The following is a 19,290-nucleotide window of genomic DNA, read 5'->3' as shown; positions in this document are numbered from 1 at the left end:
GGAAAGCGGTTGGGCCATTCTAGATATGTTTTGGAGTAAAATAATATATGCCATTTAGCAGACGTTTAACATATGGATGGTCCCTGGAATCGAACCCACTATCCTGGCATTGCAATGCTCTACCAAGATGCATGACAAGATTATAAATGCTTTGAGAAGCCTCGATTTAATATGATTTCTAAGGCCTTCATTAAGCAGTGCTAATGCCACCCTTTATAAAGCACAGGTTTATGTAATATTTGACATAGTGGGTTAATGCACATTTGACATTGGTTATCACACAGTTATGCCACATTAATGAGCCCTTTATAGAGCATGACATACGGTTATACTTTATGTAGTGTTTATGAAGGCTTTATAAGCTGCGTGTCATTTTATAGCGGGACCAGTTTCTCCATAGGGAGAATCCCTTCTCTGCAGGCATCCTTGTGGTACTGTGTTTTTCTATGGGAATCCCCCTCAAATATACATCCAGTATCCACATTCCGGTTTCCGCTGCCACATTCTTTAGATTGGAACTCCTGCAGTTTCCCCTGCAGCATGAGGGAAACCTACTCATTGCATTCCCAATGGGAGTATCAAGAAACAAGACAATGTCTGCGTCTCAAATGGCACCCTATACTCTACATGGTGCACTACTTTTGACCAGAGCTCTATACGATACCATTTCAGACGCAGCCACTGTCTCAGAAGCCAGAATAATGTCTTGCCGGGGGGGTTATCATGGCAGACCGATAGCACCTCACTTATACACAGCCTCTTTCTGGTCCTCAGGGCTCAGTAACAGTCTTAAATATTTCACTCTCATCCCTCAGAACTGGAGGCTTTGTAATTAAAATAGAGGTGATTCAGTCTTCAGTGGAGCTGCAGAGATTGTTCTCTCTCTGGTTTTCCACTGTATAAGAACCAAGTTGTTTTGCGTGAACTTGGTATGAACTTGTCACGGAACATAATTTCACTTTTTCACTGAGTTTCAGTTCATCATGCCAAAACGAGACATTTTATTTATTTTCACATCTCCAGACACATTGGATTTTCCCAAACTTTTCAAGTGTCCTTCCATGATTTTGAAACAAACACACATCTAGCTGATACTGTGTGGTTTAAGGACTAGCTAGGAGCAAGGCTCAGTAGACAACCACTGTTTTCACCCCATTGGTGCATGATGGCTACAAAACATGTTTCCATACAGCACTCTTATACCAGAGTCAGTCTTTGTAATCGTGTGATGGAGTATGGATGATGATAGGGAACAGTCTTTGTAATCGTGTGATGGAGTATGGATGATGATAGGGAACAGTCTGTAATCGTGTGATGGAGTATGGATGGTGATATGGAACAGTCTGTAATCGTGTGATGGAGTATGGATGGTGATATGGAATAGTCTTTGTAATCGTGTGATGGAGTATGGATGGTGATATGGAACAGTCTTTGTAATCGTGTGATGGAGTATGGATGATGATAATATGGAATAAGCTTACAAGCCTATAGAGATGGACGGGTGGACTGAGAAAATATATTTGCCTGGGAATTTCTAACGGCTTATTTTTTTATTTTTTTTGAGGACCCCATCATTAGCCAAATAATGATCACAGCACAAAAAACTATATTTACTAAACATGGGCTAAAGATGGACCAGCCCGTCAGGCATTTGCCCGAACTGCCCTATGGCCAGTCCATTATTGGAGATTGAACTTCAACTTGTATACTTCACTCAATTGGGTATATGTCACTCAATTGACATGACTTCTCTGCTATGTCCCCTTATACAGGAGCCGACTGGGATGTGGATGCTGCCGCGCGTCACATCACTGCCATGTTTGTGGCCTGCAACAGGACCCCCAACAAGCTGGTCTACCACCACTACACCACCGCCACGGACACCCACAACGTACAGGTGGTCTTCCACGTTGTCATGGACACCATCGTCAAGGAGAACCTGGAGGTGGTCTCGTTGCTATAAGACCTGACCTGGGTCCATTGACCGCAACAGTGCCTTAAAGACACTTTCTAGATTTTATTGATGGATATTTGTTTTTATATATATTTTTTAACATATGTAATATATACTAACTACAGACAGCTGTCATTGTGTGTGTGCATTTCTTTTTACTGTTATGATCTGTAAAACCAACTTAATTTAGTTGCTCAGGACATTCAAAGCTATATCCTTAGTTAATTATTATTGCCATCATGGATTTAAAGGACTGAGCTAAGTTAATATGAATGGACATTCCTCATTTTGGCTGTATTTTTTTTCTTCTTACAATAATCATGTTGGTGTTAACATTATTTTCTAAGCGTTTTAATTCAATAAATTAATGTATAGGCCTACTTGTCTGTGATGATGGTAATTATTTTAAGATGGAGGCAGATGTATGCCAAGCTTGAGTGGTTTGCATTATAGCCTATTTGAGTTAACTAAAATGTATTTTTTGACGTTTACATACACATAGGTGATTATTTTATAGGTGTTTGGGTGAGAATTATTGTACAAATGTATGAAGCTGGATTAATGTTGGCCTATATGGCAAAATACATTTACATTTACATTTTAGTCATTTAGCAGACGCTCTTATCCAGAGCGACTTACAGGAGCAATTAGGGTTAAGTGCCTTGCTCAAGGGCACATTTACGTCATTTAGCAGACGCTCTTATCCAGAGCGACTCACAAATTGGTGCATTCACCCTATAGCCAGTGGGATAACCACTTTACACATTTTTTTTTGGGGGGGGGTAGAAGGATTACTTTATCCTATCCCAGGTAAATAATTGGGTCAAATAATTTGAGTGCAATATAAGACTTATTTATTCATGAACAAAGATACATTTTCAGAAATTAATACATTAATATGTACATTGCTATACATTAAATAAAAATATGCTTTAACAGAGAAATTGGCTATTACCCGTTAGGGGAAGTAGTAGTCAGACCGCGCATGGCAGGACGCTAAAACAGACTTTCACACAAAACAGTTATATTTGTGCCATGGAAAATAAGAAACATTCGGTTACATCGAACATTATCAGTCCATCCACGTTCGGGGTGCTGATCATGCTTCCACACAGTCCAATGAGTCGAGCGATACGAACACGTCTGCTTTACATTGAAATAAGCTTGAGCCATCCTGAACAAGTTCGCAGCTCTGCAGGTTCGGTGTGATATCTTTGATACAAATAGGCTGAAACAGCAAAAAAAACAAGACATTTTAATCAACACTGTAATGAACATAATGCAACATTAAGCGAATTATGAGAAGGTCAATTGATGTTGAAGACCTGCTGTGCCTGTTTGTTGATTGAGATTCATTTCCCCAAAAATGTGGATTTTGAAAATAAAAATTTTTGACCTTATTAACTGATATTCTAATGTGTCCTTTTGATTTATTGTAGTTTTCTTCCAATCTATTCCAAACTTGACTGTAAAATGAGGCTGTAGGCTACTTGGTTGTGCTGAATGGACCTTCATGATGATCCAGTTTCAGGGTGTGCTCTCAGAAATAAACTGTTTTAAATATATAATAGTAGTCTACCAAAAAATTATGTTCTGTGCCCTGTGCAATGTTTAACTTTTACGCACCTTTAAGCACATTTACGGACCACAGGAAGTGCCTGCGTCCAATGCGCATTGCTAAATTGAACATGAGTAATGTAAAATATAGCCTCTTACCATAGATTTAAGAACCGAATTCAGTCGACTGCTCTGTTCCGAGAGGATGCTGTTCACCGTAGACTCTCCGCTGTCCGACTCGGTCTCGGACCTCCTAACATATGGTGATCTCCGGATCCCGGACAGCAAACCCGAAGCTCTGCCCACCGAGTAGTAGCTTGGGCCGGAAACTTGCTTGTACCACGCTTCTGTTGGGTTGCAAGAAACCAGCATGGAAATAACTACAATTACTAAAGCAAGTTTACCGGACCTCTCCATGTCGAACACTGTGTGAAGTTCTCGTTCTTGCGCTCCTTTAACTTTCTCCCTATAACTTCACCTCAATGAAAACTTGGTATATGTTTTTTTCCTACTGTCCTCTCTTATATAGTGACCTCGTGATCGTATTTAAATTTCGTTAACTAGGCTACAATAGAGTGGGTGATTCATATTCTGCTTGATAGAATCCTGTATGAATTTATCAGTTTTACGCGTTAGAGAGCCAGGGGTGGAGGCTAGTCTGAAGGCGGGTATGGTGTCAGACATGATCTGACGTTTAATTTAGATGAAGCGAATGTATCAGTTTATAAAACTCACCAAAAGGTCAGAACTGCTGAAGAGGAGTAACGTCAGGTTCTGCACAAATCAAAGCACTTTAAGCATTTTCATTTTATGATGATTTAAAAGGTTTACAATTCACAATGTTGCTCAAGTTTCCTATATAATAATTAATATGTGATGGTTTTTTTGTATGTTTAAAAAAAAAATTGTAGACCCACTGAGAAGTTTATATAGCCTACCTTGCCTATAATAAACCTTTTGAGAGCTTTAAAAAAAATAGATTTCTCAGTTTTAGTTTTTTCAATTACAGTATAAACTATTCTCTGTTTGTCTAATATCCATTTTTGGTTTCACACGTGTATGCCGCATTTTCATATAGTTGGTTTATTCTATAAATCTTCTGTGTGGAATAACCCATAGATTTGGGAATAATTTACATCTGGAAATGTCGGTCATACACAGTAGTCTGCCACCATGTGGACAACGTACAACATTACACCCAATCACTTCAGCGAAACAACATTCTCCTTATTTGGTCTGGACCCCAGCAGCAGTTGTGACTGGTAGGCCTACTGTTTTTTTGCACGGAGCACAGGGTACAATCTGGGTCACGCCCTCAACCTCCACAGGTCTCTGTTTATGGTTAACATACAGTAGAAGTGGAAATGACTTACATTGCCTTCAGAAAGTATTCACACCCCTTGATTTCTTCCAAATGTCGTTTTGTTAAATGGATTAAATTGAGATTTTGTGTCACTAGCTTACACGAAATACCCCATAATGTCAAAGTTAATTACAAATTAATTACAAATGAAAAGCTAAAATGTCTTGATTCAATAAGTATTCAACCCCTTTGTTATGGCAAGCCTAAATAAATTCAGGAGTAAAAATTGTCTTAATAAGTTGCATGGACTCACTCTATGTGCAATATTAATGTTTAACATTATTTTTTATTGACTACCTCATCTCTGTACCCCACACATACCATTATCTGTAAGGTCCCTTAGTTGAGCAGTGAATTTCAAACAGATTCTACCACAAAGACTAGCGATGTTTTCCAATGCCTTGCAGAGAAGGGCACATATTGGTAGATGTAAAAAATAATAATAATAATAATAATAATAACCCAGACATTGAATATCCCTTTGAGCATGGTGAAGTTAATAATTACACTTTGGATGGTGTATCAATATACCCAGTCACTACAAAGATACAGGCGCCCTTCCTAACTCAGTTGCCAGAGAGGAAGGAAACCACTCAGTGATTTCACCATGAGACCAATGTTACAAACAGTTACAGAGTTTTATGGCTGTGATAGGAGAAAACTTAGGATGGATAAACAACATTGTACTTACTCCTCAATACTAACCTAAATTACACAGTGAAAAGAAGGAAATCTGTACAAACAACAAATATTCCAAAACATGCATCCTGTTTGCAATAAGGCACTAAAGTAAAACTGCAACAAATGTGGCAAAGAAATTTACTTTATCTACTGAATACAAAATGTTATATTTGGGGCAAATCCGATACAACACATCACTAAGTACCACTCTTCATATTCAAGCATGGTGGTGGCTGCATCATGTTATGGATATGTTTGTCATCGGCAACGACTAGGGAGTTTTTGAGGATAAAAAGAAACAGAATAGAGCTAATCACAGGCAATATCCTAGGGGAAACCTGGTTCAGTCTGCTTTCCAACAGACACTGGGAGACAAATTCACCTTTCAGCAGGACAATAACCTAAAACACAAGGCCAAATATACACTGGAATTGCTTACCAAGAAAACATAGAATGTTCTTGAGTGGCCTAGTTACAGTTTTCACTTAAATTGGCTTGAAAATCTATGGCAAGACTTGAAAACTGCTGTCTAGCAATGAACAACAACCAACCTGACAGAGCTTGAAGAATTTTAAAAAGAATAATGTGCAAATATGTACAATCAAGGTGAGCAAAGCTCTGAGAGACTTACTCAGAAAGACTCACAGCTGTAGGTGATTCTAACATGTATTGACTTGGGTGTGAATACTTATGTAAATGAGATATTTCTGTATTTCATTTACAATAAATTAGCAACAATTTCTAAATACATGTTTTCCCTTTGTCATTATAGGGTATTGTGTGTAGATGGGTGACAAACATTTTTGATTTAATCAATTTTGAATTCAAGCTGTAACAAAACAAAATGTGGAATAAGTCAAGGGGTATGAATACTTCCTGAAGGCATGTTGTGCCTGTGGTAAAATGACCTGATTTGGTTTCAGAGAGGGTCTCTGATATCATCAGGTGACTCTCACTCAGCTCATTAGCTAGCTGATACACCCAGACTTTTTGTCTTTTGATGACACTTGCAAAGACAGTTTGCCTTTTTGCAGCGCAGCTCCTAATGAGTAACTTCAGGCCCCTAAATGAATTGACACAAAATGTCTGTGTTTAAACTAGAGGACTGAGGTTCACTCTGCATCTTTGACTGCTGTATTAAGAACTCTGACTCAAGTGGAGGACCTTAGAGAGATTGCTGTGTGGCTACAGAGATGAGTGTTGGGCTGACACAACCCATCTGGATGGAAATGGCTCTGGCTCTACTCATTTTGCCTGGTAAGAACGACGAAGGAAATTAAAAAGATTAATTAAATGTCATTATAACTAGGAACTAATTCATTATTTGTATCATGCTTAGACTTTCCAGAGTAATATTTTGCCAAACAGTTTAAAATGATAGACATCAGTGTATAGCAGTGGTTCCCAAACTGTGGGGCGTCAGGCATATGTATATATATTTTTTTAATATATACATTAAAGTTTAGTATTTGGTCCCCTGCTGATTTTGTATGTTTGCCCACTGACAAAGAAATGATCAGTCTATAATTTTAATGGTAGGTTTATTTGAACAGTGAGAGACAGAATAACAACAAAAAAATCCAGAAAAACGCATGTCAAAAATGTTAAAAATTGATTTGCATTTTAATGAGGGAAATAAGTATTTGACCCCTCTGCAAAACATTACTTAGTACTTGGTGGCAAAACCCTTGTTGGCAATCACAGAGGTCAGACGTTTCTTGTAGTTGGCCACCAGGTTTGCACACATCTCAGGAGGGATTTTGTCCCACTGACGTTTGGCAACTCGAACCCAGCTCCCTCCACAGATTTTCTATGGGATTAAGGTCTGGAGACTGGCTAGGCCACTCCAGGACCTTAATGTGCTTCTTCTTGAGCCACTCCTTTGTTGCCTTGGCTGTGTGTTTTGGGTCATTGTCATGCTGGAATACCCATCCACGACCCATTTTCAATGCCCTGGCTGAGGGAAGGAGGTTCTCACCCAAGATTTGACTGTACATGGCCCGTCCATCGTCCCTTTGATGCGGTGAAGTTGTCCTGTCCCCTTAGCAGAAAAACACAGCCAAAGAATAATGTTTCCAACTCCATGTTTGACGGTGGGGATGGTGTTCTAGGGGTCATAGGCAGCATTCCTCCTCCTCCAAACACGACGAGTTGAGTTGATGCCAAAGAGCTCCATTTTGGTCTCATCTGACCACAACACTTTCACCCAGTTCTCCTCTGAATCATTCAGATGTTCATTGGCAAAATTCAGACGGGCATGTATATGTGCTTTCTTGAGCAGGGGGACCTTGCGGGTGCTGCAGGATTTCAGTCCTTCACGGCGTAGTGTGTTACCAATTGTTTTCTTGGTGACTATGGTCCCAGCTGCCTTGAGATCATTGACAAGATCCTCCCGAGTAGTTCTGGGCTGATTCCTCACCGTTCTCATGATTATTGCAACTCCACGAGATCTTGCATGGAGCCCCAGGCCGAGGGAGATTTACAGTTCTTTTGTGTTTCTTCCATTTGCGAAAAATCGCACCAACTGTTGTCACCTTCTCACCAAGCTGCTTGGCGATGGTCTTGTAGCCCATTCCAGCCTTGTGTAGGTCTACAATCTTGTCCCTGACATCCTTGGAGAGCTCTTTGTTCTTGGCCATGGTGGAGAGTTTTGAATCTGATTGATTGATTGCTTCTGTGGACAGGTGTCTTTTATACAGGTAACAAACTGAGATTAGGAGCACTCCCTTTAAGAGTGTGCTCCTAATCTCAGCTCGTTACCTGTATAAAAGACACCCGGGAGCCAGAAATCTTTCTGATTGAGAGGGGGTCGAATAATTATTTCCCTCATTAAAATGAAAATCAATTCATAACATTTTTGACATGCGTTTTTCTGGATTTTTTGTGTGGTTATTCTGTCTCTCACTGTTCAAATAACCCTATCATTAAAATTATAGACTGATCATTTCTTTGTCAGTGGGCAAACGTACAAAATCAGCAGGGGATCAAATACTTTTTTCCCTCACTGTAGATGCTACCAGGATTACGGATAATCCTGAATGAATCGTGAGTAATGATGAGTGAGACCGTTACAGACAGATAAATATCATAATAAGAAAATGTGACTCCAAAATGACACAATATTGCACTATAAGTGAATTTGTCCAAATACTTCACACCTTAAAATGGGGGGACTAGATACATAAAGCGCATTCATTTCTAAACGGTAAAACATATATATGAAAATACCCTCAAATAAAAGGTGACATTCTGAACTGTGACCTCATACAAAACATTTGATCTCAAATCCAAATGCTGGAGTATAGAGCTTCACTGTCTAAATATAGTGCCTTGAAAAAGTATTCATACCTCTTGGATTTGTATTACAAAGTGGGATTAAAATTGATTTAATTGTATTTTTTTTGTCTACAATCTACACCAAATCACATGTAATGTCAAAGTGGATTTTTTTTTAAATGCAACAACTATATTTTAGTTATTTCATTTATATATAAGTAACTAAAATATAGTTGTTGCATAAGTGTTCATCTCCCTGAGTCAATACATGTTATAAACACCTTTGACAGCGATTACAACTATGCGTCTTCTTGGGTAAGTCTCTCAGAGCTTTAGCCACCTGGATTGTGAAATATTAGCCCATTATTCTTTTCATAATTCTTCAAGCTCTGTAACTGTTTTAAATCACCAATGGACTCATGGTAACATCCTTGAGAAGTTTCCTTCCTGTCTTGCAGCTCAGTTCAGAAGGATGACTCTATCTTTGTTGTGTCTGGGTGGTTTATTACATCATCCACAGCATAATTATTCACTTGACCATGCTAAAAGATATATTCAATGTCTGATTTAATGTTACCCATCTACCAATCACTGCCCTTCTTTATGAAGCTTTCCAAAAGCTCCCTGGTCTTTGTAGTTGAATCTGTGCTTGAAATTCAATACTTGACTGAGGGACCTTACAGATGTTGTATGTATAGGGTACAGAGGAAGGGTTAGTCATTCAAAAATCATGTCAACCCCTATTATTTCACACAGAGTGAGTCCATGTTTCTTTGTGATTTGTTAAGCTAAATGTTACTCCTGAACTCATGTAGGTTTGCCTAAACAAAGGGGCTGAATACTTATGCAACAACTATATTTTAGTTGTGACATTTTTATTAATATTTTTTAAAAAGTATAATTTTTCTTCCACTTTGACAGAGTATTTTGAGTAGATTGTAAAAAAAAAAAAAAAGCCAATAAAATCATTTTTAATCCCACTTTGTAACACAATAAAATGTGAAGCAATTCAAGGGGCATGAATAATTTTGCAAGGCACTGTAAATACTTAAGAGAGTGTAAATCAATAAAACATAGATTTTTGTTTCAGGGGTTTTGTGCACCGACTGGCTTGTGGTATATCAACAGAAATAGATCTGTGCAGTAACTGGCTCTTCGGTTGTCATTCCCTGCACATATCAATATCCTGAGATGCTTGATAACAAGAACCTAACAGTGGAAAAGGTCATGTGGAGTCACGGGAGGAAACAGTCTTTTGATGGCCCTTTCATCATTGAAAGTAATAACACAACTCATACCGCCACCAAATTTGAGTACGTTGGTAACAAAGGTCATAATTGTTCTTTGCAAATCCACCAAATAGAGCAGAGAGACAGTGGAGAATATGCATTCAGATTTGAAACTAACAAAGGTGGCAAGTGGACGGGTCAGAATGGTGCAAAACTGATTGTTTTTGGTAAGTCTGTTTTCCTTAATTTGCTTCAAAAGTGAAACGGGCATAGCTCACCATTGCATTGTCTATAGATTAGGACATTTACCGGGTTTCTTTCTCCACTTTTAGAGTTTATCATTTCGATGACAACACCCAAAGTACACGGACCAATAAAAGAAGGCGATTGTGTGAATCTGACCTGTATGAACAACTGTTAATCTGCAGTTATGTGGTTTAAGAACAGAAAACCCTTGCAAGACGAGTCCTCAACTCTTTACCTCCAAGACTCTGGAAACTACTCATGTTCGCCAAAGCATCACAATAGACCACTTTCTGAGGTTATCAGGGTCAATGTTGAATGTGAGTAAAGGAAGGTTTTATTAACAAGTAACACTGTTTTCTAAAAAGCCACTGATGTAAGATAACAACCTGATGATGTGGTCTGATCTCTTTCAGATGGCCCTAGGAATACCTCATTCTCAGTCTGGCCGTCATCTGAAGTACTGGAGGGTAGTGATGTTACTCTGACCTGCAGCAGCAATGCTAACCCAGCATTGAACTACACTTGCTTTAAAATAGATGGAGACAGTTGTCTGGAAATGGTATATCAGGCTGAGCTACGGTTTAATGTTACTCACACTAGTAATAGTGGGAAATACTTCTGTGTCGTCAGCAATAAGCATGGAAGAAAGAATTCAATCGAACGCTGCTGGCACCCGCCCACCCGACTAGAATCACGACTCTCGACGGGTCTGACCTAGAGTATGTGGACAACTACAAATACCTAGGTGTCTGGTTAGACTGTAAACTCTCCTTCCAGACTCACATTAAGAATCTCCAATCCAAAGTTAAATCCAGAATCGGCTTCCTATTTCGCAAACAAAGCTTCCTTCACTCATGCTGCCAAACATGCCCTCGTAAAACTGACTATCCTACCGATCCTTGACTTCGGCGATGTCATTTACAAAATAGCCTCCAACACTCTACTCAGCAAATTGGATGTAGTCTATCACAGTGCCATCCGTTTTGTCTCCAAAGCCCCATACACTACCCACCACTGTGACCTGTACGCTCTTGTTGTCTGGTCCTCATTACATGTTCGTCGTCAAACCCACTGGCTCCAGGCCATCTATAAATCACTGCTAGGCAAATCCCCGCCTTATCTTAGCTCATTAGTCACCATAGCAACACCCACCCGTAGTATGCGCTCCAGCAGGTACAGTGGGGAAAAAAAGTATTTAGTCAGCCACCAATTGTGCAAGTTCTCCCACTTAAAAAGATGAGAGAGGCCTGTCAATTTCATCATAGGTACACGTCAACTATGACAGACAAATTGAGAGAAAAAAAATCCAGAAAATCACATTGTAGGATTTTTAATGAATTTATTTGCAATTTAATTGCCACCTTGGATATCTGCAGTCCACTCATTTAAAGAGAGAATAAAGACCCCAATATTTAGAGACATTGTTGCTTTTTGTGTGACTTTTTCCAATGTATTTCACCTAGTCATGCAGATGGCAATGCATTTTACTTAATTTAATTTAAAAACCCTTTCCTGCAGTCAAATGACCAAAAGCAGCCTCTAGTGGCCTCAAGGGTGGAGTGTTAGTATAAAAAATAAATAAAAAAACATGACGCTGTAAATCCTGGGTTTCTATGTAAAAAACGTTTTTTTTTTTTTTTATATATGTCAGTCTTCTGTGATGTATATAAAGTGTAATATTGAGATGCAAACTCAAAATTGAATACATTTCAACTCTATCTGACATGGTACAGGTGTATTATTTTATTAAGCCCATAACCATGTGTGTGAGGTGTATACTTTTGTTTCAAAGTAGATGTATTTAAGACTACCAAGAAACACTGTGTGACACTGATTTAGCCCACTGCAGTAAAAAGTTAAAGTACTTACATTTCATTGTATGTACTTTATAGCTATCCTTAACCACTATACTTTACTGTCTTCAGTAAAAATGTAAATAAAAACATGAAGTGTATCAGTCTAATTTATTTAAGTTTATTTATTTTTTACGCAAATTCATAGTCCATCACCTCTCCATGTGCACTCCCTCTGTGACCTACAGTGGATGACATAGAAGCCCCCCTCTGAAACCCTCTTTAATGATAGATTTCCTCATAGAAATAGATCTAGATCCATCACAGAACATAGACTTGAATGGGAATGTTCATTCTGGTAATTCTATTTCAAGGACTACTCTCCATTTTCTGAGCTGAAGCATCACCATGGCATAGCCCCTTGACCCATGACCCCATCATCTGAAGGTCATCCTCATCTCCGGCTCCCTGAGCCAGACGGCCGGGTGCGATGGATCGGACGACACCTTCTCAAACCTGTGGAAGAGCTTCACCCTGGCTCCAGACACAGAGAAAGAGGACAGGCGACCCCGGTCACAGTCCACGTACAGCCCTATCTTACCAGGGTGCTTCTGAGAGAGGCAGGGCTGCATCTTCCCATCATGACAGAGTCCCGAGTTCACTTTCTTCAGCCTCTCAGTAGTGTTCTCCTGAGTGTCTGGGTTCTTCACACTCTCCTCCCCCTTTTCTTGTTCTACCGCCCTCTTTACTTTTGATACCGCTTTTCTTTCTCTACGTCTCTCTTTTCTGGACCTACTCCTTTCTTTTCCACCTCTCTCTTTTCTGGAAATACCTTGCTCTCTTCTTTCTTGGGTCCAGAGAGCCCATTACCCACTTCCTGCTGTTCCATCTCTTCCTTCTGAGGGCCTGAATTTACCTCTTAAAGTCCACCTCCTTCCTCTTGGCGAACTCTGCTGCAAAAGCCTTTCCAATCCCTGCTCTTGCAATATCTTTTACCCATCCCTCCTCCTCTTCTTCCCCACCGGTCCCTCATTCCACCGGACGCATCTCAGTGTTGAGCTGGTAGTCCTTCCAGGCCTGCACACCCATTTTACAGCAAATTTCCTGCAATTCCACCAATTCGACACAGGTGGAGAGAAATGTTAGCAGTTTTTAGAGTGAGACTGACTAACAAATCAATGGGAGCCCCCCAGCAGGTAATTCAACCATGATAACAAGTTTAGATAGTGTGGGGATCTATTTTCTCATAACTGGATGTGATGACTAGCTTAGAAAGAATGCATTAATGATTAAGCATAAAAGGTTTGTACTGTACTGATATAAATTGTTTAACCTAACAAGCTGTGATTAATGTGAGGAGCTGTTTTAGGGAGTAGGGGGAGATAAGAACTTGTGTCTCACAATACCCGAACACTGCCTCTTTGTGATCTGTGAACCGTCCAAGGACGTGTACTGCAAAAGTGCTGACTTTCTGGATAAGTTGCAAAACAACTAGACACCTGGCAACAGTGGAGCGCCAAGAGGCTGGGACCAGCCGGAGCGCCAGCGATAGGTTGGGCAAGTCTAAACCACGCTCAACCTCTACCCTGATAGGCCCAGCAGAGAGCGGGAACTAAAACTGTCAGGGTATTTAAGGAAGAATTTGTAATGAGGAAGCCAGTTCTCTGTCTGCCCTGCGTGGTATTTCAGTGAGCCCGTATACGAACCATCATACTCATCATACATACATTTTGCATATAATACATTTAGCTTGGATTGAATATCTCTTGATTATGTTTACTCTTATTCCAATACCAGATTTGAATTACGCAATTTCTAACAATAGCTAGCCGCTAAACTAACTTAGCAATCTAAAAAGTGTTAGCTGACATGGGCTAATCGACTGACTATCAGTGACTGACATAACAAGAGTAAAACTGCTGATGCACAACCAAATTTCAAAATTGAGCCTTGTGTAGTCTACTATTCTAACTCGCAGAAAGTTGTCAGTCTCACATTCTGAAAAAAATATAAAATGCAAAGGTTTGGAATGGAATTGACGCAACATCATGACTCTCATGCTGAAGCAAGGACAGAGGATATTTTCAACTGGGTACAAGACACTACTGTCTGTCACGTTCTGAATGTTGTGCCTTGTTGGTTGTGCCCCTGTTTTCCCTTGCATACATGAGTAATGGAGGTGGTTTGGTGAACTACGCTCTCGTGATGACCTCGCTTAAGACCAGGACCTGTATTCATAAAGTGTCTCAGAGGAGTGCTGATCTAGAATCAGGTCCCTCCCTGTCCATACAGTCTTACTCATTATGATCCAAGACCAGCACTAACACTCTGACGTGCTTTATAAATACAGGCCCTGAAGACGAATGCCTAGGATTTAGTTCAAACCCCAGTCAATAACACATGCTTACCTGTGTCCTCGTGACACTGCAGGATGGCATCTAGCTGGACCACCAAGCCTCCATTCAAGACGAGCAGTCCAGCTGAATGTCAGGGCAAAGAACCTGGTCCACCTCATGTTTCGATAACTCATCAAGTGGTTATGACAGTAACATAAAGCTAGGTTAGTTCTCCCTTGTCGTCGTCCCCTCCCCCTCATTCTGGTACCAGAATGATGGTAAAATAATGACATCACAAACAGCACAAATCATCATTCTGTGTCCAAACTTTACATCTCCACTGTTCTTAAAGGGAACGTGTTTTTGTAAAATGTTCAGTGGAAATTGTTAAAAGTAGTCCTTGTGCATAGAGTTGTATGGTTTTTTAAACTTTTCAATTATTGGTTTCTGTTCGACAAACATTTTAAAGTGAATAATCTGAGTCTCAGCATCACTCTGTTCCCGTGGAATTGCCCACAATTAAGATGCAATGTTCAGTCACCCTTCAGATTTCCATACTAGTAATAAGTGTAGTAGTTGGTAGAGCATGGCGCTTGCAACACCAGGGTTGTGGGTTTGTTTCCCACGGGGGGCCAGTATGAAAAATGTATGCACTCACTAACTGTAAGTCGCTCTGGATAAGAGCGTCTGCTATATGACTAAAATGTAAAACGATGTCTATTTGTTGCAAAAAATTCCTCTTCACTTCCCATCATTGCCAACCCTCAGTCGATGAGCAGCCAAGCTGTATTCTAGACTTCCTGTAATATGATGCCAGTATTGTGCAACTTTCTCACTTTAGAGCCTGCTCTTGCCACTTGGCAGGAGGTACAGCAGTAGTAGTAGTAGCCTACTAGGGTGGTGTACAGACAGCTGAGTCACAGTGATTGTAGAGAAAACGTCTTGGGGAGCTGTACACATTGTACACCCCATCCACTCTGGGTGTATGGGGAAATCCCTGGGCTAGAAACCTGAGCTGTGAGGCCTTGTGGAGGAGATCTGCAGGCATAAGTGGACGGTGCTCAGTGCTCACCATTTCAGTAGAGGAGGGCTTGTGCCTCAAAAATATTGAACACATTGTTATTATAATGTTCATGCAATTAAGTCAGATCTCATATTACCTTGAATCTCATTCATGTTGACTCAATTGAACATTAGGGGGAAATGGTGTTGCTTCAGTCCAAACATTTGCAATGGTTCAATTAACACTGCCAAATTCTATGATTAAATAATAATTTTTAAAGGTGGTCAAAGCATTGCACATTTAAATAATCAGAAACGTTTGCTGTAATGGGCATGGCGGCCCAAACATACAGCAGCTGTTATCAGTTCTTGATTAATCAATGAACCTTTATTAATTCACTTGGGGAAAACACAATGGCAAAACATTTTTTTGACCTTCACAGTTGGACAGTTTAAGGGCAAGAACCTACCATGTCATTCGGAAATCCCCCACCATGTAGCTGCCTTCGCTTGCAATGCATGTGATACATTGGGAACTCACTGAAAGTAATAGTTGGATAGCCAAGGCCAGCGGACACTGGTGAGCTTGTTGACAACCATTTCTCACAAAACGAAAGTGTAATTCGACATCGTGGTCATCATTTTATTCCTGATCACAGACAATCGTGCGATTAACACAGGTAAATGTACACAGTAGCAAAGCTATTTTCAATTAGCTACCTTTGGCACTGGGGTAGCCTATTCGCTCCTGGAGACCTGTACACATTCCCGGAGCGAAGAGGCTAGCACTGAGGTGAAGAGGTCTGATGGTGTGGGAGGCTAACGGCAACTCAAGGTGGCCATGTAGCTAACTCACGCGGTAGTTAACAATTGTATAGGCTATTTACCACGCTGGTTAGATGGCAACTGCTTGAATTATAGTCATGTAACTATTGGTTTTTGGGGTCACAAATGAATTACCTAGCTAGCTAACTTAGTGAAGTTGTGCACGAAGTTAGCGTGCTAGCGAGGCAGTGCAATGTTGTTGCGCAGGGGTTGGTGTCATTATTAGTTAGCTAGCTACATTACATGTCAGCTAGCAATACAGAGGAGCAACCTTTTTTACGTTGGCATGCCGGTGACGGCGTTTTGACATTAATTTGCAACAGTTTATATGGGAGTTAGCTAGCTATATGTTAACTTTCATCTGTGGTTGGGCTTTTTTTAGTTAGTTAGCAGCTATCCACTGGTCTGGGTACCAGTCGTTTTAGCTAACATTACACTCCTGTCGAGTGGAATGTAGCTATACTAGCTGAACCGAGACGAGCTAACTAACGACCACCAGGCAGTAGCACATCTACTAGCTAGAAAGCTTGCTATTGATAATGTCAGTGCATTTCTTTGTCATTTCCGAGGAGCTTTTGCATTCGTCAATTGTAATATAGCTAGCTAGTCAATTATCCAGGCATTAGGTTGTTGTGTAGTTCTCTAGAAGCGGAAGTGGCTATCATGAGTGTTGCAGAGGATCGTTTGCCATTGGATAATTTCTCAATTGTTGGGTGGGCGTGGGCAGAGTTTGCACCTAGGGGAACACCCACACATTTGGCTTTTCCCAGGTGATCAGGAGCTAGCTAGCTACTGTTAGGTAGTTGTGATTTTTTTTTTTTTACTTTTCTACTTGGTCTGTAATAAGTTATATATTAGGATGACTTTGATACAAATATTTAGGAAGGAAAAGCTATTTCTAGTTCAATCATGCAGATGGCATTAGCTAGCTACATTAAAAAAATATGTTTGGTTGTAGAGCCATAACGTTAACAGTAGCTATAGCCTGGACTGAAGATACTGTATGTATGTATTTGGTTTGGGGCAGTTATTATACAGTCTGCCACTAAACGGATCCTAGAATATATTTGACTGATTTTAGATTAGCGAAGTGGCTATAACGTTAGCTGGCTAGTTGTTTCTCACATTTCATTGAAATGCAAGCACCTTTAAGTGAAATGAAAGTGAAAGAGATTTGCTCCCGTGCTCTGTCATAGATACTCAACTGTTCCCTCTGAAATACAGTCGCCATTGAAACTTCAAGATGAAGTGCACCGGTTGTGGCCGTGTTGGGTTTGAGAAAACTGCTAGATTCTGCAGCCAGTGTGGCCATCAGCTATCTACACAACCGCTCACCAAGGAGACGGGTCAGTATTGCCCTCTAATGTTATATTATATAAATACATGCTTTTTTACTTGAAGAAACTTGATTTGTTTTTGTAAAATGTTCAGTGGAAATTGTTAAAAGTAGGCCTTGTGCATAGAGTTGTATTTTTTGTTTTACTTTGCAATCATTCTTTTTTGTTTGACATACATTTTAAATAGAAAAATCGGGAGTCAGTCACTCGGTTATTGTGGAATTTCCCGTATATAAAGTACTTTTCAGAAGGGGTGCTGTCAGCACACTGCAAAAAGATCTGATTCAAACCCTCCATCAAAAGAGTATTGATTTTACAACAGTTATGGTGACTGAAGGAAGAGTGGGATATATCCTACACCAGACAATTGAGGGAATTATGATCAGCTTGACAATGTAATTCACAACCACTAATGCAACTGATGATGATTTGTTTTTCAAATGCAGACAACACTTCTGGAAGTTCACCAAAACCGTTACAGCCATCATTGGAGAGTATGACAGAGAAGACAGAAACGGAGAGTGATGGGTCATCCCTGAACAACCGGGAAACAAATACTTCTCCAAAACGGCCCAATGAAGAGCCTAACAGCAACCCGAAGAAAAAGGTTGATATTAAAACCAACATGTTTTTCAGAACTTCCTCATTCTAATTTCACAGATTTTATTATGTTGTTTGAAAAGGTTTTTATGTCAAAAGTTTTTTTTTATCGGTCACTAAACTATCAATAATACTGTTCAGGTATAAAAAACTGATTATAATTGTTCACCTAGCTTGTAGCCCCCAGGAATAGGAGCTGCTGCTGCTGCAACAGCTAATAGGGATCCTAATAAAATACCAAATTAAGTCATGTTGATTGAGGGAAGAATGGATATGCTAAGGTTTGTTCTCTTGTTTCAACCTTTGGCTCAATCAGAGAAAAAAGAGGAAGAGGACCAAGAAGAAGAAAGACGGCCCAGGGTCATTGGACTCTGACCAGGTGACCTCTGACATGTCCGACATCTCTCTTATGGACAGCCAGGGGAAGAACAGGAAACAGGAAGTTGCAGAGTCCTCCGACAGCGACAGCGATGCCAGCGCCATGGATGAGACATCCAACTCACTTCATGACACGTCTGCCTCAGTGGAGAAACCAGCCAGTGCATCAGCATCATCAGCAGCTCCCAGTACAATCAGTCCAACTGGGAACACGTCTGACAATCAAGGTCCTCCAAGCACTGCCTCGTCACAGCCTGAGGCCGGCGCAGAGAGCCAGCCTGCCGCAGGGAAAGATAAACAGAGCAGTGAAGAGAATGACGTATCTCAGTCACCTACAAAACAGACCTCAGAGTCGGCTCCGAATGACACTCCTGCCTCCCTCACCGACTCGGCTGGCAAATTCACCACCACCATCCCCCCTCTTCAGTCAGCCTCAGCGGTAGCGGCGAAGACCACTGACCAGAAGGCTCCAAAGGCTGCTGAAGCGAAGAGCACCAAGAACAAGAAAAACGTAGCCAACTCAAAGCAGACGAACCTGGACCAGAATGCGAACCAGAATGCTAAGCAGAACCAGACCAGGCAAGACAAACAGGAAGGGAAAGACGATCAGCAGGACCACGACTCGAAGCCACCCACCACTGGTAATAAGGACATGGTGTTTGGCTCTCATAAGAAATCAGAGGTAATGTAGCTGCTTGACATTACAAAATACA

The 19,290-nt window shown here is 40.5% G+C and overlaps 2 protein-coding genes and 2 pseudogenes across 4 annotated transcripts in view; 3 read left to right on the top strand and 1 right to left on the bottom strand.

The window, feature by feature from the left end:
• The window catches only part of LOC311146826 (guanine nucleotide-binding protein G(o) subunit alpha-like), a 28,278-nt pseudogene extending 26,315 nt beyond the window's left edge, over positions 1-1,963 (top strand). The window contains exon 10 of the transcript in view: positions 1,773-1,963. The product of the transcript in view is annotated as a guanine nucleotide-binding protein G(o) subunit alpha-like (transcript). The remainder of the gene's footprint in view (positions 1-1,772) is intronic.
• Positions 1,964-3,053: 1,090 nt separating this feature from the next.
• On the bottom strand, positions 3,054-3,928 carry LOC311139860 (neuropeptide B-like; the record flags this gene model as incomplete). The annotated part of the gene is made up of 2 exons (XM_084174839.1): positions 3,054-3,182; positions 3,671-3,928. The coding sequence occupies 2 exons, from the start codon at positions 3,926-3,928 to the stop codon at positions 3,054-3,056; spliced, it is 387 nt and encodes a 128-aa protein (XP_084030965.1).
• A 2,820-nt stretch (positions 3,929-6,748) lies between these two features.
• On the top strand, positions 6,749-11,024 carry LOC311139850 (B-cell receptor CD22-like; annotated as a pseudogene). The gene is made up of 4 exons: positions 6,749-6,812; positions 9,922-10,287; positions 10,393-10,623; positions 10,720-11,024. The product of its transcript is annotated as a B-cell receptor CD22-like (transcript).
• Positions 11,025-15,883: 4,859 nt separating this feature from the next.
• Positions 15,884-19,290, top strand: part of LOC311148868 (E3 ubiquitin-protein ligase rnf213-alpha-like) — a 71,602-nt gene continuing 68,195 nt past the window's right edge. Inside the window, exons 1-4 of the mRNA XM_084185864.1 lie at positions 15,884-16,117; positions 17,487-17,608; positions 18,046-18,206; positions 18,516-19,259. Of these exons, the coding sequence (XP_084041990.1) occupies positions 17,506-17,608; positions 18,046-18,206; positions 18,516-19,259 (1,008 nt within the window). The 5' untranslated portion in view covers positions 15,884-16,117; positions 17,487-17,505. The remainder of the gene's footprint in view (positions 16,118-17,486; positions 17,609-18,045; positions 18,207-18,515; positions 19,260-19,290) is intronic.

Source organism: Coregonus lavaretus, assembly GCF_964263955.1.
Source record: "Coregonus lavaretus genome assembly, chromosome: 2".
Lineage (NCBI taxonomy): Eukaryota > Metazoa > Chordata > Actinopteri > Salmoniformes > Salmonidae > Coregonus > Coregonus lavaretus.
This window is presented reverse-complemented; position numbering and strand designations above follow the sequence as displayed.